General features: G+C 41.5%; 1 protein-coding gene across 5 annotated transcripts in view; it reads right to left on the reverse strand.

The window, feature by feature from the left end:
* The window catches only part of adamts3 (ADAM metallopeptidase with thrombospondin type 1 motif, 3), a 137,856-nt gene that overhangs the window by 22,415 nt on the left and 93,598 nt on the right, over nucleotides 1–21,843 (reverse strand). The window contains exons 10-19 of one of the 5 annotated variants that reach the window (XM_076891207.1): nucleotides 20,721–20,853; nucleotides 16,525–16,638; nucleotides 16,002–16,147; nucleotides 14,501–14,676; nucleotides 12,560–12,693; nucleotides 11,648–11,771; nucleotides 8,375–8,431; nucleotides 7,385–7,468; nucleotides 6,831–6,911; nucleotides 4,779–4,942 (exon numbers count right to left, since the gene is read on the reverse strand). In XM_076891207.1, coding sequence (XP_076747322.1) covers nucleotides 4,779–4,942; nucleotides 6,831–6,911; nucleotides 7,385–7,468; nucleotides 8,375–8,431; nucleotides 11,648–11,771; nucleotides 12,560–12,693; nucleotides 14,501–14,676; nucleotides 16,002–16,147; nucleotides 16,525–16,638; nucleotides 20,721–20,853 — 1,213 coding nt within the window. The remainder of the gene's footprint in view (nucleotides 1–4,778; nucleotides 4,943–6,830; nucleotides 6,912–7,384; nucleotides 7,469–8,374; nucleotides 8,432–11,647; nucleotides 11,772–12,559; nucleotides 12,694–14,500; nucleotides 14,677–16,001; nucleotides 16,148–16,524; nucleotides 16,639–20,720; nucleotides 20,854–21,843) is intronic. The other 4 variants (XM_076891208.1, XM_076891209.1, XM_076891210.1 and 1 more) reach the window with 4 other exon arrangements.

Genomic DNA, 21,843 nt, shown 5'->3' on the forward strand with positions numbered 1-21,843 from the left:
TATCCATGGCATTTGAATTTTAAAGTTTCACCAAAGCCATCACATGCAGCTTGGAGTTGATTTGGAGGAGGCTGAACAAGTATCTATTTCTACGATCAGAGTTAAAAATACATAAGAAAATAAGAAAATCTGAGTAAACATGAGTGCTGACATGTAAAAGTGTATTAACGCTCATTGTCAGTCAATTCTATCGTGGAAGCAGAGTTACTAATTATTCCTACTTGCTCACGAGCTGCATGTAAAATATTCTGCTGGATATTCATCGCATTTTCATAAAAACAGGCAAAGCATCTGGGGAAGAAGGCGCATCTGATGATTATAGCTGCTGTATTGTGGTAAAACTAGCTCATTCACACTGCTTATTGTGCTGTAATTCACTGGCTTGTGAGCATAACAGGGTGATAATCAGATGAATGCAATAATCTGATGTTAAAGAGTCAAAAAAGGTGCACTGAATGCACTGAATGTGGAAATGCTTCTGAATGGCTTTCATGAATTTTATGTAAAATATGTCTCTTATCGAAATGTGAGACGATGCATTTCCATCAAGCTGCATGCACAAAAACTTTACTGTGAAGAACTTTCTTCAACTCACCCTGAGTCAACACACCTGAATCACATGATTAGTTCGTTACCAGGCCTCTGGAGAACTTCAGGACATGTTGAGGAGCTTTTTTAGCCATTTAAATCAGCTGTGTTGGTTCAAGGACATCTAAAACCTGCAGGGACACCGGCCCTCGAGGCCTGGAGTTGCCCACCCCTGCTCTATGGTGTATAACAATATTTGTCATGTATTTGAAGCTTGATTAATGACTGACTGTGCACCACCAATGTGAACCACTTAGATGCGCACTAACTTATGCTGTAAGTCCTTGTCTAACATGAATATTTGTACCATTACAAATTATTACAAATTATTTTTGTCACCATTCGTGGCTCATTTCAAGAGACTTTTTAAATATTTGCCCAGTGAAAAGCCACTTCCTGATGAAACTGTGGATATTACACTCTCCACACTCTAGAGAACCCATCTAATTTTCCTGTATATATTTTCATCTGCTTATTCAAGGAAATGCATTATTGAACTGCAGGCCTTTATTGCCACAGAGTAACAGTACGTTTATTATGCTTTATTACAGTTTGAATATATTAAAACTGAAGACTGCATTCATATGTTTTCAGAAGTGTAACCTCCACGCTATCAGAGAACGCTATCTCGCTTTAGTTTTAGCTGACAATTGAACAGCTCCAGCCTCTCAACCAAATAAAGTCTGCTGTGAAAAGAAAAGAAGATTACGATTAAATTAAAATCATGACAGGAGGAGGAGGAGGAGGAGGAGGAGGAGATTAAAAGATTAAAAGATTACGTGAAGTACCCTCAGAAGGTCTGCTAGATGATGTTAATGCAGCACTACGGACGATACCTACAGCCACGATTACAGAGACTAACAAGCTGATGTACAATACGGCAGCAGTGATCAGTGAGATGCTTGGCTACAACAGCCACAAGGGGCAGTACCCTCCATGGAGAAGGAGGCTAGAGGCTAAGATCAAGGTAGCACGGAGGGAGGTCAGCCAACTATCGGAGCTGCAGAAAGGCGCGATGAGGAAGGTGATAAGAAATACAGCAAGCTGTCCATGCCTGAGGCCTTGGAAACTGCCAAGCAACAACTCACAGCCTTGGCCAGCCGCTTGAGGAGGTACACCAGAGAGATAGAAGGCAGGAGAATAAACCAGCTGTTCTCCACAGAACCAGCAAAGGTGTACTCTCAGTGGCAAGGGAACAATAAGAGAACAGCACCACCAAGGCTGGAGACGGAGCAATACTGGAAGAGGATATGGGAGAAGGATGCAACCCATAACGGCAATGCTCAGTGGCTAGAGGATCTGAGGGCAGACCACAGCGACCTCCCTGAACAGGGTCCAGTAACCATCACAGTGGCAGATCTCCAGTATGAAGAGTTGGACAGCACCAGGCCCTGACATGGTTCACGCCTACTGGCTGAAGAAGCTGACTGCACTCCACGAGCGTCTGGCAGCACAAATGAACCAGCTGCTAGTTAACGAGAGACACCCGGAATGGCTAACCGAAGGTCTGCTGGATCAGTCCAGCATCCTGAGGTTGTACGCTAAGCGGACATAGTGGTGGTAGACAAACAGAAGAAGACGGCCGTAGTGATCGATGTAGCGGTTCCGAATGACAGCAATATCAGGAAGAAGGAACACGAGAAGCTGGAGAAATACCAAGGGCTCAGAGAAGAGCTCGAGAGGATGTGGAGGGTGAAGGTAACGGTGGTCCCCATGGTAATCGGAGCACTAGGTGCGGTGACTCCCAAGCTAGGCGAGTGGCTCCAGCAGATCCTGGGAATAACATCGGAGATCTCTGTCCAGAAGAGCGCAGTCCTGGGAACAGCTAAGATACTGCGCAGGACCCTCAAGCTCCCAGGCCTCTGGTAGAGGACCCGAGCTTGAAGGATAAACCGCCCGCAGGGGCGAGTGGGGAATTTATATATATATATATAAATATATACACACACACACACACACACACACACACACACACACACACACACACACACACACACACACATTAGAAAGCATGGTGTTTGGACCAATGATTGGATAAAAGCAGAAGTATGTGGATGCCTCAGTCGGTCATGGTTTTGGAAACTAAATGCTGAACCTCCTTCTCAGTGGCTGCGGCTGCCAAAGCTGTCATAATAACACTGCACCACAATTTTAAAGCATCCGACTTAGCAATTAAAATCAAGCTTATGACAAAGGTGACCCCTCAAACCCAACCCAGAGTGACGAGAACTGTTAATAATGGCAGAAAGAATCTTTGGGAAAAATTTATTTGTGGAGACTTTTTGTTTCAGGTTGACCCCTGTCTTATCCAGGGAGGGGGCAGGGTTATGACTTATACTGCAGTCAGACACCGGGGGGCGATAGAGATGGTTTGGCTTCACTTTTTGTGGGCGTGAGATCGTCTGCATTTTCTGCAGTCACTGGTTTCTCTCCGTTGAGTCCCGATGTCCTAAAAATGTCTCCAAATGAATCATTTCATGTGACAGATCCTTATAATTTGTCCTCTCAATCACATAATAATCATGGCTTGCCCGAGCAGCAGACGAACCAATATGACACTACAAACCTCACATTGTGGAGTCGTTCAAGTTTCAGTCATGTTGTATTTGGCTGAGAGTAAACCAAATGATGGAGGTCAGGTCTTTCCTTCACTGGCAGATTTAGTCAAGTTCACGTTTTCTTTGATCTCTACCAGGTTTGATTGATGCACCTCACAGTAACTCACTCACTGCTCAGCAGGAGAAATCCACAAGTCCAGAGAGCTGCTCCAAGGAAAATGATCATATGACCACAAATATGTGCTGTGAATCAGCTGCCTGTTAGTTTTGGTTTTGATTGGAAGATTTTGCCGCTGGTTTTAAATGATTTACATGAGAGCTCTACTCATACTGTACCCACGATTTTCTAAACTGTCTAAACCTGAATAATAACGGTCCTCTTTTAAAGCCCTCTTTAGTGTCATTGCACCTGTTGAGGTTAGGAGCTGCAAAATACAGTTGCTACTTCACTAAAGTAGTAGTACTCAGACTACTTTGCAAACAAAAGTGTCATTTTTGCATTTGAGTAATGCAAAAATTACAACAGCAACAACAAACAAACAACCTAATGCATTATTTTCTGTTGTTCTTGTGTTTCTTGGCAGATAGCTCTGTGCTAGTGTCAGCTCGACAGCAGAGTGAACTGCAAACTGTGTTTGGTGAAACCGAGTGCATCTGCTGGTGCCCCAAAATGGCGATAGCTAGCACTGAGTTCAGCTAAAGCTATCAGTCTAGGATAAATAGATGAGCTGGCTGGTGGAGGTGATGCAACCAGTATGTGGTTGGTACATACTGGTAGGAGTCACAGTGGAGTGTTTGATCGCACAAAACTCCTGTTAACTTATATTTCTGATCAGGTAACATTACGGTAACACTGGAAGGTCCAAAGTTACTGTAAAAAGTCATTTAAATGTAACTCTGGGGACCAAAACAACGTTAACTCGTTTCGTTTTGGTGCACCATGACAGCCTCTGCTAGGTCTTGTTGTTTTTCACGGTCATGCCGATGTCTCTACGCTCTGATCTCAGTTTCACTGCGTCTGTTTTCCCTCGTGCTCACAGAGAGGCGCAGCGATAAAAGAAGGGAGCAGCTTAATACTGTACATCAGGGCTGCCCAATCCCGGTCCTCGAGAGCTACCGTCCTGCAGCTTTTAGATGCATCCCTACTCCAACACAGCTGAATCAAATGGTTTGATTACCTCTTCAGCATGCCATCGTGTTTGGCAAAGGCCTGATAACAAGCCATTCATTTGATTCAGCTGTGTTGGAGTAGGGATGCATCTAAAAGCTGCAGGATAGTAGCTCTCGAGGACTGGGATTGGGCAGCCCTGCTGTACATGTATTAAAATCTTCCCAGCAAATGCAAATGTGTCTAAAACAACTGAAGGGACTGACTCGTTCAAATTTATCTCAAGTAGTATTTTATCTTAGGGATAAGCCTCTTCCTTTGGAGACATTCTCATATGGTGCATTTAAATAACACTAATGATTTTCAATAATTAAAATCTAACAGATAGCCCTAGAAAATAAGTGATAAAATGGATTTTGGGAGACTCGGGCAGGAGGGATGAACTGTTTTAACGCTCATTATCAAGTAAATAGCCTTCTGAATGAATTCATATATGAGTGCGATAGATAAGGAAGTGTTATTACCAGCACCACCACGGGGTCGTGCAGAGGGCCATCGGTCTGCAGCGTCTCTACGTCGCCCTCGATGATGTAATGCCATTCAACGCCCAAGTCGATGAAGCTTCTGGACTTGACCTCCTCTCCTTTGCCGTTGAGGATGTAATGCCCCGTCGCCTGGTTCTTGATTGCTGTAATCAGTCACTTGTTATAAGCTGCTGACAAACTTGAAATAGCTTTACTTTCTAGATGACAAAGATCAGAATTATTCACAGAGAAAGAAAATGCACTCTCAGAGCAGTCACTCGGAAAAAGACCGTGCCTGAACAAAAGCATGTCTGAACTATTCCTCATTCTGTGCAAAACAAACTGCCAAACTCATAGTTTAATAAAACTTGTGAGGACAAAAATGAAAACTGGCATGTTAATCAGATGCTTTAAATACATATAAATGCATTTAAATGCATCGAGTGGGAAAAATGCAACACAAGTAAAAGATGCTAAAAGGATGTTGCAGATCATTTCTTTCTTTCTGCTGCTCAAGTTTTACTTTATGCTTTTAAAAAGCATTTAAGATGATCCACTGCAGCACCCGTCTGCTTTACAACAGTTTTTAACGATGCAGTCTCCAACCACTCATCAGCTCTGCATCCTATTAAAACAGGGAAAGTAGTTCCTGCTGGTTTCATCTGTGCTATTTTGTTTGAAGTGCACCATTATTGTCAAACATCCAATAATTAATTTAAAAACACTACTATTACTTTCAGTTTTTTTCTTTATTTTTTTTTAAGAGTTTAACTCTTAATATTTTTATGTTAGTTTGAGATCAGTTGACTTCCTCCACTGTCAGTCTGCTTGTACTTGAGTTACAAATACTGACATTTGGAGCCTTTTTAACCACTTTGAGGTCGTTTTCCTTTTTGGCATATTTACTGTCTTCTAGCTGCACATAAACTCAGTCTGACTCAGAAACAGGATCCTTTAGTCATCACTATCAGTAACTGTTCTACCAGACCCAACATGCGACTTGACTAACTGGCATTTTAAAGGCAGAAATCGTGCTTTTTTCACTTACAGTAAATTGACCTTTCAATACAAAGACAAAAACCAAGGATGGATCCATCTACTCCATCAGAAAAAGTTGACACATTATGTGATCATTCGACTGACAGACGCGTGTTGCACGAGGATTAAAGAGTATAATCTGACATGTAATCATAAAGTTCTTCACTGTTTTCATTAAAGTTGCTGTTATTAGCAAACTGCCAGCTTGTCAGATTCTTATCACTCACATGTGTGTGTCTAGAATACACAAAGGGCCTCCTCCAGTGGGACAAACATTTCTCTTTTTTTGTTCTTTGTGAAATTTTCTAAATGTTATTTTCTTAAGAGGACAAAGTTGGAGGGAATCAAACCAGCGACTACACTGATCCTGTTTCTGTGTTTGCTGCTGGTCGCACTCCTGACGGACTCTTCACCTTACTTTGCTTTTGTGTTGTTGGGTTGTTCTTGACATCAGAGTTGGGGGGACAGAAGTTGATGTTTGACTTTGCTCAGGTTTGAGCTCCAGGATGAAATCACAGACACACAGAACTTCTAAAAATAGCAGCAGCGCAGGAAGCAGTCCAAAGGTGCACAAGGACATGACCTTTAAATTGAATTCAGGTATTAATTTTATTTAGCTTGCACTAAGAGTAACTACATAATCCCATCTGTGGAGGTTATTTTAACCATTTATGAATAAACTTATCCTATAACAAGCCACGTCTTTATGATTCATTCCTGAATATGGCTGATTAATTCTACATGTCCTTGGTTGTTATTGGAAATTGAACTAAATAAAGAAAAACTAGTCCTATTTTGCAGAAAAGAAAGAGCACACTCATCTAGCAGACGATTAATAATGAATGCAAATGAGAAGATTCATTTTCCTCAACTTGGGAGGTGACAAGAAATGAATTATGCAAAATCTATGATTTCACAGAATCTTCCCATCAGTCTTCTGAGGAGACATGAGGAGGATGGCAAAGAGCTTTTTAAGATTTCATACATGTGTTCATCTCTGAAAATCACACTTACCAAGAATGTGAGGGGAGGCCTCATGTTCTTGGATGATCACATGTCTAGCTCCAGGAGGAATGAGAAACATCTTAAGGTAACCTTTGCCAAGTTTGCAGCATCAGCAGCAGCAGAAGCAGGACGGGGGGGGGGGTTAGGAAAGATAAGACAGAAACGGTACATTAAGCAGATACAAGGATAATCTGTTCGGTTTGCTGAGGCTGACATCCCGCATGTTCCAGACATTTTGTTCACTTTGCTCTACAAGGATGTTTGAAGAAGTTAAAGAAGGAAGAAAATGCTTGGTTGGCTTTCCTCCTCAATGTAAAAAGGTTCTATTGAAACAGGCCCTGAAGGTTTACTCGTGTCTATTTGGTTATCAAATGAGAAAGTCTCTGAAAGGAAGCCCATCGTCCTTTATTTCTGCTCACACCGGCTCTGTGCAAACAGGATGTATATGAAGAGAGCCTTCGGCCGTGTTTCAATAAGGAAGGAGGTAAAAAGCTTTTCAAACTACAGACCAGCAAAGTTGTCTGTCAGGGATGTCTGCCTCCTACAAACCCACCGTGACTCACCAAGTACATTTCGAGAGTCCTCTGTTTCATTTACAAACACATTTCGAGCTCCTTTGGGCAAAGAAAAGGCGCCTCTCGTCTTCCCTTTGGAATGAAATAAATCATTAGTCAGTATCACATGTCCCCTCCTCTCGTTTTCACTGTCTAATAGCAACAACATCACCTACAGGGAGACGTATTTAATGAGCATAGGAGGAACCAGAGCAATTGTCGCTGGATGAGAAAGCAAGCTACGTTTGCCGGCAGGGCGGCATCCGCCACTCACAGGAGAAAACTGCAGCTGTAATTACTCGCTTTTAGATTTGACAGACAGGCCAAACACTCTGGGTGTCCTGGCACGCACACATCGGTGCGGCTGAGCTGACTATAAATGCAACTGTACGCTGAGGTGCAGCTAACACAGGGTTACAGCAGGTGGCGGAGAGGCATTTTTACATGGTCTGCATTCCAAGTTTTGGAAAAGACCGCTTGCTTCCAAGAGATCATCGTCTAATCAAACCCAATTTCTCAGCCACAAGACGCTCAACAGAAATTACAATCTGATAACAGAGCGTGTGCAGACTGATACACCGCACACAAGCTGGTTATCTAAAATGACCCTTTGGAAGCGGATCATTAGACTGAACCAGGTTTGAAATGGCCAGCTGTATTCAGACTGCCTTCAAAGATCTGCAGCTTTGTTTAATGTGGCATTTTTTATCTGGGCTAGGACGCTAAAGTTAGTTTGTTAGGCTGTTAAATAATAAAATACCACTAATATCACGAAGCGTAACTTTTTGTAAAGAGTTTTATAGATGTATGTCGAGCCTGTGACATCTACAAAAGCTAAGTCAGCTCTATAAAGACACTTAGTAACAGGGAACAGAAGAAACAGCAGCTTATGTCGAGTCTCTGGATCTCTACAGTGTTAAGCATCCATCTGTACTACAAGCTGGGCAGGAAATACTAGCAAAGGAGGCGCGGAGGGATTCAGTAACACTGGATACTTGCATATAGTGTTTTCGGACACAGCGGTTTCTTTTTGGGCTCTCTTGCTTAACTGTTTCCCTGTTAAAAAAGGTGAGTGGTTAACTGGGAGAGAGAGATGTGAGGAAACAAAGACGAATGATCACAGTTACATTAAAGTTCATCCTTAAACGATTTGATGAAGCCATCACATCGAGACTCGCACTTCAGTGAAATCCAATGAAATATGATCCATGACTGATGGAGCCGAAAACAAGGGTGGATTTTGGTGGTTTGGTTAAATGGCTGTCGGTGAATTTACAAATGTATTCAAAAATGAAAGCACATTATTAACATGCAGAAGGACATGATTATTTCTCTTTTAATTCATAAGAGCCGGACTGTTCAGAGTGACGGCTGAAGCAGCGGCGTGTCACTCCGGCCCTGTAGAGCCTTTTATTGGCTGCAAGGAAAAATGACAAAGATACAGCAGAAGGTGGTCATAATTACACCATTACACCAATATAACACCATTAATGTAAATCTGCATTATATTCACGGTAGAAAATAAATGAATAAAATCCTGAAAAGTGCAATGCAAAATTAATTCTTTCAACCACACTTGAATTTTCTTTCTTTTATGGAAACCTCTCATCTTTATGCTGTTTTTTTCATGTGTTCCAACAGGGCTGTTTTACTGAAACTGCATAAATGCAAATACAGTTTCTACCCATCTCCTCTTCTCTTTGCCGTTACGTAGATGACCTTTGTGCACTCATATAAACTTTGTAGCTGTGTCCAATGACTAAGCAAATAAAAAGCATCAACATCATAGTTTATATCAATATGTATCCAAATATTGATAAAGCCAGTGATTTTGATGACACTGAGTAAAAATAACAAGCACTGGCATCGATATATTTGATCCCAGACAAGTTCAGATTTCACTGCCACATCAAAATCTGCTTACATCAGAATTTGTTGTGTTTGTGGAAACACTTCATTACTGTCATTACTGCCAGCGTGAGGTGATTGTTATCTGGATAAAATCCCTTTCAAACACCCTGGTTTCTGTTTACATCCACCTCCTGCAAATAGAACAAATCAATTTTTGGCTGAGGAGGAGTATTTGCAGCATTTTTCAGCTGTATGGCTGCACAGCAGAGTCAGCTACCAGCTCTCGCACTATCCCGAATCGATTACTGACTACAGGAAATTATAAGTGGTCAGATTCCTCATTTGAGTCCGGCTGCATTTCAGTGGCTTACCACACAAGTCTGAAAAGTGGAACATCGAAAATGTTTCCTCGCTCTGCGACAGGCTCTTTATCCGTTTGCCACAAAGTGCTCTGCATGTTTTTGGGTTAACTGGGCTTCAGATATTAAATGTGTTTTTTAAACAATATTCTAAAAAGGGTAAATAGAGACACTAGAAACTAAAATGGGATAACCAAGTGTGGCATGCTGATAATGGGCTGTATCCGGTTGACTAATCAAGATCTATTTTAAAGCGTTTGCCACTTTGCTTATTAAATCAGTAGTTAAAGGAGTGCATGCTCTCATAACAGTTACAAGGCCAGAGAAGACTCAAGCTGAGACCTTTCAAAGCCCACATTTCATGCTGACAGTACGCTCTAGTATACAGCATTTACTGCTCACATTTAACCCACAGTGTATACACTTATGCAGACTGAGGTTATTTATGTTCAGTTATCATGAAAATAAAGTGAGGATTTCAGAAGGTGTCACATTACACAGGAAGTCAAGTGAAACAGTACTTTTCTCATCTTAGAAGCGAGCAGCTCAGATTGCTCTTGAACGACAGTCATGTACTGGGATTCCATGAAGTCATGTGACCTGCTGGGCAGAGGTAATGGCACAAAGCTTAGTGATGACTCACTCACTTACAAATGGATTGCTGATTGTTTACATAAGAAGCTAGTAAAGCTAGCAGCTCACATTAATATAACCTTAGGTCATGTTAAGGTGACAACATCTCTCAAGAATCTCCCAAAAATTGAGCCTTCTTGTGCCGGTGGCGGCAGATGGCCCCGCCCCTCCCTGAGCCTGGTTCTGCTGCAGGTTTCTTCCTGTTAAAAGGGAGTTTTTCCTTCCCACGGTCGCCAAAGTTCTTGCTCATATGATTGTTGGGTTTTTCTGTATGTATTATTTACGGAGCCCCGCAGGGGACATGGAAGAAAAAAATATTAAGACGGACTTTTGCGAGATCTCGCAAAAGTTGAATTCCAACAATGGCGGCAGCTACTTAGTTGTAATATTACTCTTTCTGGGTCACAAAATACACTTTTAAGATATTTTGAGGCATGAATGTAGTTGTGTAAACGTCAGATACCTGCTCGGTTTACAAGACATCACATATTTGCAAAAGTGCTCCGACATTTTCGGAGATCTGACACCCACTAGCTCGAAGCTAACGGGAGGTCGAGACCTACTACAGCCGGGAGGAACACCGCTTTCCCGGCACATCGTGCCTCGACCTCCCGGTCGGCTTCGAGCTGACGGCCTCCGAAGAATGCGGCTAAAACTTTTGCGAGATCTCGCAAAAGTCCGTCTTAATTTTTTTTTCTCCCATGTCCCCTGTGGGGATCCGTGTTTATTGGAGGGTCTACCTTACGATCTAAAGCGCCTGTTGTTGTGATTTGGCGCTGTATGAATAAAACTGAATAGAATTGAATTCTTCTGCTTTAACAGATGTGAGAATAGTGCCAACATGCAACATTTCAACATTTGAAGCTGATTTTAAACATGCTAAAGTGCACCAACTTATTTCTGTTTCTGTGTAAAAACTACAGTTTTTATAGATTTTTAAAGAAATTGTAGAAAAAAAGTAAACAGGGGGTTGTAATTGGGCTGAACGCCACATGCAGGATGAGGACAGGTGAGGAAAGTCTGACAGAACTAAAGCATGAACTAATGGGTTTCTGGTGTTGAATGTGACAATACAGAAAACAGCAGCGTTATCAAACCCCGGTGCTATAATGGGGGGAAAGTCTCTACTCTGCTTGTGAGAAGACCATGAAAATACAGCAAAAATACTGAGATGTTAATGACCATCTGCATTCTATATTTGTCCCCAGCATGTTTGTGGCGACTTTAGTAAAGAATACACCAAATGAAGATTTGAGTTTATCATTTATAACTTAATGTTTAAAATAAAAGTGACTATCTGCATGAATGATCAGGCAGTTAAGAAAAACGCAGTTAAATAAATCATTCATGTGACGACAGTAAATAAAACACAACAACAAACGAACAATGATCCTGTTTAAGATGATGTGTGTTAGCTCCGAGCTCTTACCAGCTTTCTTCGGCGTGCGGGTGAAGGTTCCTTTGACGGTGCGGCAGTGAGAATTGTCTCCACCGCAAACCCCACATCTGTCCTCAACCTTGCTAGAGCCAATTTCTCTGTCACAGCCAACTTTCTGGAGACCAAGAAAACAACAACACAGATGAACCCCGACTGCTTTTTGGCCGAGGGCACGAAGCGTTACCATCACAGCGTGTCTGATGCTAAGCGGACCCGGCAAATGTCACGTAACAGATTCATTAGCTGTTGGTTTATCAGCGCCAACTGGACACGAGCTGATGTTAGCTGACTGCTGTTGGGGGTGGAAGACGAGTCAGGTCAGCATTTAAAATCATGACCTCACCTGGATGATTAGACACATCGAGGGAATTTCTTCCTATTCCTCGTTAGATTTTTATTCTTTGCTAAAAGGTGTCAAGTTTTGACCGTGAGCCAAAATAACTTTATGTCCATGGAGCTCCTAAAGCACCAAAATGTGACACAAGAAATCTCATCATATTCAGGATATTCAGTAATAAACAGAGGAAACTGTTTGCTTATAATTTGCCATGCTGCTCTCACAACTGTCAACTGAGCTGAAAACAGAGTGAAAAAGGCCCAAACGCCACTGAAAAATGCCTTCAAACAGAAAAACAGACTCTTCTTTAAATAACATCTCAGAACAAATTAGCAGTACTGGATATGAACATCATAATGAAGCCAGCTTCTTCCTTCACAGCAGTGAGTACACACTGTGGATTCAATCACAGTGAACCCGATGCTGGTTTACTTCCATTAACTCTGTGTAATTAAATGAATTTGTGCAAAGCTTAAGTAGTCCAGCAGTCTGCAGCTGCTAACGTGGCTGACGAGCACACACAGCTCGTAGAAACGTAGTTTGATGTAGTTTGAATACACCCTTACCACACACTCTCCACGCACGCAGATGCTGTAGGCGTCCTTGTAAGAACATCGTGTCCCATCATGCACCAGCACCTTCATGTACGCCACATCTTCTGTCTCCTTGGACTGGCAATACAAGTGGCATCTCCTGTTTGCTGCAAGACGATGAATTCTTAGATTAGCATAACAAACTGAAGCCAAGTGGTTTTGAAACTATCTAAAAGTTCCTTAGACAGAGAAAAAAAAAACACCCATCAATCTATTGTGGGTTGTTTTTTTTTGAGTGGTCAAAGGATGCTCAGGGTGCGTCGAGCTTCCTGCTTCCCGTGAAGTCTGGGATAGGCTCTAGCCCTGCTAAACGGTTAAGAAAAGTCAGTGGAGTTGGGAAAAGCTTGGATCGCTGAATTTTGATAACGCTAATAGACTGCATGAGCCAAAAAATGCTGGTGTGGTAACAAAATTGCAAAATATGCATATTCTACGTGTATTTCTGATTTTCCTGCTTTGCAAACTGTTACCAGTTTATTATTTATTGTTTGTGTTGCAGTGATTACAATGACCGCCTTGAATTTTAGGACATATTAACACTCATCAACACCCCGTCTACCTCATTACAATCTCATTATAATCAATAATAAAAAGTCTAAATATCAGGTAAAGTTACATTTACAACCTCACTGTTACATTTTAACCAGATTTCACAGATTCAGGCCTCTGTGCTCAACGACTTCATTAAACAAAATGAACATTTTCTAAACTGGACTGTAAAGTAGTGTGTGAATAATACCTGTATTAATATGCATGCAGACATGAGGAATCTGATACCGCTGAGTTATGTCTTAAAAGCATCGTATTAGCAGTCGTTCGTATGTGTTCATGTTTTCTTTCCTTCTCTGCATTTTGGGGCTTTTAGCTGTGCTCAGCTGCTTTTTTATGAAGATTTTCTTTCAATGTTTGGATGAGCCATCAACTTCCTCTGACTGCCAAAAAAATTGGCCTTTGTGACTGATTCTGGCACATTTACATGATGAGCACTGTCTCTTTATGAGAAAAATAACAAAAAGGAAAACAAAACAACCTGAAGGCTCCGAAAAAACTGGATCGTATGTAAAAAATGACAGAAAACCTCTGAATGCTTCTGTCCTTTCATTTACACAGTTGTCAAAGGCAGGCTGGTTATCTGCAGTGCGGTGATTAGTTCTCGTCTCAAATGCAAAACTATTGCACTTCCAAAAAAAAGAATATACATCTGCAAAAATATGTTGCAACTGATCTTTTTTTAAACTATTAATTCATATTTTAAAAATCTGTCAATATTGGTTTTTTTCATTCTGTTCTTTTTAAAAATGTGTTTTTAAAATGAACAAAAACCACCAGAAAAACCTGTTCAGACAAAATCTGAACATAAATAACAAGAACATGCATGAAAACATCAGCACCCAACAGTCAAATCGCACCGCAGACATCATAAAAAGCTCTCTGCCTTCCACTGAAGGCCGTGATCGGATTTTAATTTCTCACCTTCCTGCAGTTTCTCAGTGTGCTTCCTACTTATTTTCTACATGACTGACTTTCCAAACCCCTGCCCAGAGTTTTGTAATTGCACAGGTGATCCATTACGTTTGCAAAGAGGGAAAGCTTGAAGGTTGAACGGGTTTAAATTGTTCATCCCAGCAGAGGGATGGAAGACTACACAAGGACGGGAAAAAGCAGAACGGAGAGAATACAAAAGAAAAACATGACAGAGGACACAACACAAACATTGCCTTTGCACAAAGGAGTGTGGCCAGCGTGGTGACGGGCTGGCTGCGTTCCTGTCTTCGCTATATGTTTTTTTCAGCTGTGTCTGAGTTCAGATCTCCTGCCCTCGTCTGCTTTCATTGTTCTTTTTGGGGCATAAAAGAAGCAGCAAAGCAGCCTCAGGCCTGAGCAAAACAATCTGTTGACATTTTTCTGGCTTACCATCAGGATGCTCGTAGGGCAGCCAGTGGTGTTTGGCATTTTGGAATTCAAAGTGGGAGTTGCGGAGCTGGCACTGCTGAGCTCTGAAATCTTCAAAGTGCCTGGGACAGTCATCTGCGTTGCACAACTGGTACTCGTAGTTTACTCCTGGGCAGTCCTGGCCGCCGTTCGATGGGCTGGGCAACGAAATGGATGAACATCAGAGGCGCCGATCAGACAGCGAAGACTTCTTATAAACTTTGAAAAGTGGAAACAAATCCTCCTCCACGGCTTTTGTTGTGTAAAATCCACCCGCACATTTGGCTAAAAATGATTCTCAGCTGTTACGGCTGGTTTGCAGGTGGAGCGTCATTTCAGGGCAGTAATACTATTTACATTACAGTTATTCATTTAATGGGAGTTGATTATTTAAATCAAGCCTCCTGAGTTTTGTTGAAATGACAAATACTTGCCTTTGAAAAGGATTTAAGAAGGAGAAGCCGTACGAATAACACGGATGATTTTACACAAAAGGTTTTCCAAACTTGAAGTTCTACACAGCAATATGAGGCTGAACATAGAGTCTGGTAACTGATCGCTTAGTGTTAAACTTTATATAAAGTCATTTTCACAATGCTTTGACTTCCTTTGACTAAAACCTACGAAGAGACAGGAGAACGCTGCTGTAAGCTGCTTTCATATCTGTCAGCCCTGAAAAACAGCATATATATAAATTAATGAGCTTTACACCAGCTAGCAGGCAGATTTTTGGTTGCCTCAGGACTAAACCAGTGCATCCCTGTTTCCTGTCCTTATACAGACTTTCATTTACCGGCCAAAAAGAGAACAGGTGACTTTCTCCAGAGGAGCATTCCTTTGGGTTTAGGAAGCTACTTAAAGACTCACATGACTCACAAATACTGGAGGTCTGTCACAAAAGTTATCAGTGTTAGTTTGTGTCATTGGAAAGTGATCATTAAGACAGTACGAAGCACAATATTCCACGGTCAAGTAAAACCGTCTCTTTTAATCCATTATTATTCAAGTATGATAATCATTCATCATATTTGAACAATGACACTTTTCTGTGGATAATTTCCTCTGTGTACCCCACCACAGTGGATTCTAAATCAAAGAATCAGGATATAACTGAAATGAAGACTTTACCTTTAATTCAGGCGTTTAATAAAAAGTAATTAAGTGTCTACAGCGGTGATTTAAATGGGAAGATTATGAAAGTTCAATTTTATTTATATAGCACCAAATCACACCAGCAGTCACCTCAAGGTGCTTGATATGTAAGGTAAAGAACCTACAGTAGTGTAGAGGAAACCCTCCCCCCTTGAGTAAGTACTTGGTGACAGTGGGAAGGAAAAACTCCTTTTTAACAGGAAGAAACCTCCAGCAGAAGGTGGCTCAGGGAGGAGGCAGCCAGGACAAAAGTCACGTCATTGTTCAAATACTTTACTATTTCTATTATTCTTGATGCCGCCCTGAATCTAATCAATGCTTGTCCACTTACGCAGGGTTGGCGCACTGACGGGTCCGTAATCGAACTCCAGTTCCACAGGAGCGTGAGCAGGAACCATATTTGCTCCAGGAGCCCCAGGCACCATCTTGCTTGACCTGATTAGGGTTTTTCCACATGCAGTGACCTTTGTAGCACCACTACATGAGATGAGAAGGCAAAGAGAGACGGGGAGAGTAAGCCAGCAGAGAAGGTCTCCTGTCTAAATGCTAAACTTTTTAGCCAGAAGGATGTGGGCAGGAATGTCAAGATTTCCGTGGTTACCACAGTTGCTCGTCCTGTGAAGTGATGACGTCATCAGAGATATTTTAAATGTTGCAGTAATCCTCCTAATGCTACTGGATTACCTTGCACACTGAAAAATAGTGCGTGATAATGTGGAGTCCAGCTAGAAGCTGCGACAACAACATCTGAGCACTGCACGAACCATCTCCACCATCCACCGGCTTTTTTCCTGGTGGTGCCCTTATAGTGTTGGTCATGATTTATTGTATGTAGGTCTAATAGACAAACTCACTTTTCCAGGTGCACACTCGGTCCCATCGAGAGGTGGCCCTTTCTTGGTTTTACAGAAGTAGGGGTTGTCTGGGTGGCTGCACCACAGCTGTTTACACGGGTCAAATGTGCGAAACTGGAACACAGACAGCAAAAAACGTTAAGGCAACTGAAAACATGGCACACTATAGGTAAAAATATAGCTGCAGGATAACTCAGCTGCTCATTGTGTTGCCTAACTGAGTGAGCAGAATATGGTCACTTAAAAATAGCAAAGGAATGAGTATCTGTCAGACTTTCTTTTCATATAAGACAAGAATTTGTGTTATATCCAATATCCAAGAGTCCTTGATAAACTAAGGTGCAAAAGAAATGAACATAATCACCCACAGCACAAAAGTAACGATGAAAGTTGTCTGATAAAAGAGGGAGAAACTCTAAAACTGTATGTAGGTATTTGTCGTTCTCACTTCTCTTTATCTACCAGAGAGGGCTGAGTGGGCTTCTTTGATAACGGCTTTTTATTAAGTTCCTCGTCACGTAAGGTGGTCGAACATTTCTGAGGGATCTAAGCAGACAATCAGATTAATTCGAGATAACTTAAAAAGCGACAGTTAAGCTGCCCAAAACATCTCAATGACAAGAGACTGTGCGACAGTTCAAGAGCAGACGTCACTGGTACATCTGTGAGTGTCTGACAGTCAAACAGCTTCCTTCACGTCTGCAGATAAATGTGTGACGCAAGAAGCTTTTGGTTGTTTTTGGCTGTTGATCTCCAGACAATACACAGTTTATAATGTGTGCTACGTGCTAACAGGTATCTCCCAAATATTAACACGCTCGTTATTTTTCACCATGTTTGTGTCATCATCTGTTGGGTATTATTCTGCACAAAGGAGCAAAAATAACACCTCCATGTTGCCATCTCGCTCTTATTCCTTCTTCCATTCCACATCAGGATGACATTTTGACAGTACATTGACTTCTTCAGGCCTGATTCCTTTTGGTTTTGTTAGTAAGGTCGCTCATCACATGTCTTTTGTTCCTGGTCAGAGTAAGGAAGACACACAAGAAGTTGTGTCTTTTATTTTAAAGTTCATTTGGGATTCTATTATTCTAACATCTAACAGCTTCACTAACTTTCTGTCCGATTCTTTGTGGAAGTTAAATTACAGCAACGGTGAGTGCGACAGCCATAAACTGCGGGACTGTTTTTGGTCTGACAGGTTGATAATCAGCTGTCTCTAAAGGACTGTGTTGTTGTCTGTTACACATTTATCTGTCTGCACTGCGAGCACAGGCCCTGCGTGGGGTTTTAATAAAGATTAAAGTAAGACATCTATAAATCAAACCCTCAGGCTAAAGCAAACTCAGGGTAACTCTACCACTTCATGTTTTTCTTTTACAGCTTTCCTGATGCTTTTGTTTGATGGAAAAAAGCTAAAACTAAAAAGGAGAAGCATCAAAAGCATAGAAAACATGGTGTATACATGTATATGGGGTGCATGTAGTATTACCTTGATAAATCTTTTTTTTTAATCTCCATATTGTTCAGCCCTTCTTTGTAAAAATGATTGTTTTTGAGACCCAACAGAGCAGCCTGCCTTCGCTGGCCGAACCTCTCTGATGTTCGGTTAAAAAGGCAAAACTGGGGCAAAATGCAGGTCAGGTCCACCTACAGGCAAATCCTGTGACCCAGAAATGTGGGTGTAAAGCTAACGTGGCCTTAATAGATGTAGATAAGCATGCAGGAATTAAACCGGCCACTTGATCTAAACAGTACTTCAGAATGGCCCAGTAAGCAGTAACAGCTGTAATCTGCTCAGCTGGGCAATGACACGCCTAATTTGTGATTTGCTCATTTGCGATGCTAAAACAATCATCTGTGCTAGCATCCAGCTTTTGTGGAAGAGTTAACATCATAGCAAACAAACCTGAACCAACGGAGGTTTTAAAGAGGCTGATCAACAGAGCGTGTCTTGAATCTCTTCACTTCTGGATTTCTTCTGCTTTTTTAACAGCTGCAGGCTGTAAACATCTCGTAGGTAACAGCGTAGACTTTTGTTAGGTTGAACTTGAGTCTTTGCTGTCATTGCACAGTCGTACTTAAATTAGACAATTGTCCTACGTCAGCACTAAAACACAACACAGGAAACTTTAAAGTGGAAAAAGTTTACTTCTCAGTGTAGATGAAGCAGAAATGTTTGCTTGATTTTACACCAAGCTGACACTGGAAATAATTCTGGAACATGAGGTGCAAAAAAAAGTTACTACTTGGCTCACAGTGTTTTATTATTGGATAATACTAGAGCAGCTTTGCATGATCTGTAGTTTAAAATGATCTTTATCCCACACTGGGCCTTGCTTCATCCTCTGTCTGAAAACGAGCCTTTCTTTAAAGTCCTCTGATTGGCTGCCCCTCATAAACAACAGGGCAACAGTACAGGTCATATCAACCTGAACACGAGCCAAAGACTGTGCTCTCAGAGCGAGGTCTCTCTCTTCTAGGTAATGTGAAACGAGTTGTGTCAAATTTAAATAGCCGGTGATGTTTTTAAGTGTTTTAAATACATTTTTAGCTGTTTTTCATCATTTAGATGAGCATTAGATTAGATTAGCATGACTACAAAGGAAGCAGTCTCGGTATATGAGCAACCTGCTCTCGGTGGGCACATCCCTGCTGTCTGTAAAACCGCGAGCACAGTAATAAATTAAACCTCCATGATGTAAATGTCGGTTTAGATTAATTTCATCTAAGCACTTTAACAGGCCTTTTATTAGATTTGAAGCAGAGCACAGACATTAATGGCAAACCTGAATCAAGCAGTTTACATTTTGTACTTAGAGCAAACAGGAAGTTACACTCAGTAAGTTCAGTATTTAAACACTTAGCTGTGGCCGTGGTCTCACATCTACAGGGAATCTTTTGCTCTACAGTCACCAAATGCTGCATTAGGTGCACATCTAGTCACAAACCATGTCGCTGGAGAGGAAATGTTCAGTTTGCTGATCAGAGATCTCGGCATGTATTCTAGACACACACACACACACACACACACACACACACACACACACACACACACACACACACACACAGAGAACTCGGGCTGGAAACTCGAAATAATGAGATGAAAACTGCTGAAGTGCTCTGTAGCGCTGCGTGTAGCTGCAGACTTTCATAAACAGCAGAAGTGATCATCTGATAATTTTTTTAATAAGATGATGAAGAGGAAGGAAATTTTAAAACGGCATACAGCGTCTCCTCTTAGCAGTGTATCATCTCGTGAAATGAACAAATAATTACAAAGCAGAAAATAAGAACCAAAAATTGATCTTTGTAGAGAACAAAGGGCATCGAAAACTGTCAGCTACAACCTATTAAACCTCAGACAGAGCAGCCGGGCCTCCTTTTTAAGCTGAAATCAAACAATGCAGCCTTCAGCGATAATAGGACTGCATCACCGGGACTCTGTTGACTTTCGAAATGCTTTCAAAGAAATGCCAACCTCAGTTTAAAGTCAGGACCCCAGACATCGATCGACGATCTTAGCCAGACGCCCAATCCTCAGACTCTCATTCTGTTCCTACAGCTCCCAAAATAATAAGTCGTCTTCTGCAAGTTTAAAGCTTTTTTGAGTACAGCGTGACACTTTCTGCGACACATGATCAACATCGTTACGTCTGCCTCTCATCAGGCTGCTGCATTTCTGACTTTTTAAAACTCACTTTTGTTGTAAGTAAAAAAATAAATAAAACAAAATCTTGCAAACACTCAAAGCTTAAGATTCAACAGCTCATACTGAGCATATCTGCATTTTTATTAGCGCGGTATTCACAAAATTAACAACTGGAAAAGCTCATTTTTATCTGTTATTTGAGCATCTCTGACCTGCTGGAAACAGATGACGGTAAACAGGGACAACGGTGATCACCCTGCCATCTGCAGAGGTCTGGGGAATCACAGGTGTGATTGAGGTTAAACGAGCAGGCTTCTGTTTGAAGCGCTCGATAACCTGCAGACGGTTTCTGATCGTCTGAGATTTCAAAGTCAGTTTCCTCTGGAGGCTGTGATCAGCACAGCTTTCTGCAGAAACCTCACTGAAAGTCCCTGCTCGCTCATCCCAAGAGTCTAAAGAACTAACTTCTTCAACAGTTTCCATAGGATATGTTTTAGCTGGTTTCTGCTATCGATTACATATTTTTTCATCTTTTACTCACAGAAGTGCAGATCTTGTAGCCGACCCCGAAGTCAAATCGACACTGCTCATCCATCGAGTAGTTGATGCCAGGAAGTTCAGGAATCTCCGGCCAGTCATGTTTGAAGGGGTCATCCAGGAGACAATCATACGTGCTGTGAGGACATGAAGGTTCATGTTTTCACTCTGAACAAGCCAAACAAAGTTCACAGGGCCAAAAAGGTTTATTGACACAAACTAGAGATCTTTATTTGAAAGGGCATCTGTACCTGGAAAGCCTGAGGCCACACCCTCTCCTAGATGTGGCCACAAGCCGTCGCATAATTTTTACTTATTTGCTGTCACGAATTAATTCACTCTAAGTGAACCTAAACCACCCAGCAGAGCAAAGGCATCAAACCCCCTCACTGCAGCTTTTCCCTGCAATCATCAGCCCTCTGCAGATAAAACCATCAGTCCAACAAATGATCCATATAACTCAAGTCTCTGTTACGTTGATGTTTTAGCATAACCGGAAGCGTTGTTTTCATTTGTTAATTAGTTTCATAGTTTTGACTTCATTCTGTTTGTTCACTGTGGGAGTTACTGCTTAATGGGTGATTGAATTTAAAGGCCCTGCAGCAACTCAAACTGTTGCATGAACACTAGTTAAACCTGCTCAATATAACAAGAGAAACGACTTGTTGCTCTGCTGTTTGCAGATGCTATAAATGCTGTTATACGCTGCGTGTGGTTTGTTATTAACACATTAGAGTAAAGTTAAAGGACTTTAACAGAAACTTTCAGTTTCATTAAAGAATAATTATATTTTGACCTTGGGAATCTATTATCAACTGAGACATTTAATCCCTCCATCGACGTCAGTGCAAAATCTAATTATTAAGCAAATGATTAAGAAACGAACCCAAAGGAAAGCTAAAAGGCTAAATACGCCCCTCTGATATTTCTTAACTTTTGACCATTCTGATTTTACCTGAATGCGGCACAAAGCTATCAGAGAAATCCAGAAACTGCTTGTTTTCCCACTGAGATTTATGCACATACTTCCTAATTTAACGACAGAGCCAGGTGGTGAGAAGCGGCTCAGCTGCAGTAAACCCCAGCCTGGCTGTTTGTTTTTTCACGGGGCACAGCTAAACCCGGCG

The sequence above is a fragment of the Maylandia zebra genome, linkage group LG12 (genome assembly GCF_041146795.1).
Source record: "Maylandia zebra isolate NMK-2024a linkage group LG12, Mzebra_GT3a, whole genome shotgun sequence".
NCBI lineage: Eukaryota > Metazoa > Chordata > Actinopteri > Cichliformes > Cichlidae > Maylandia > Maylandia zebra.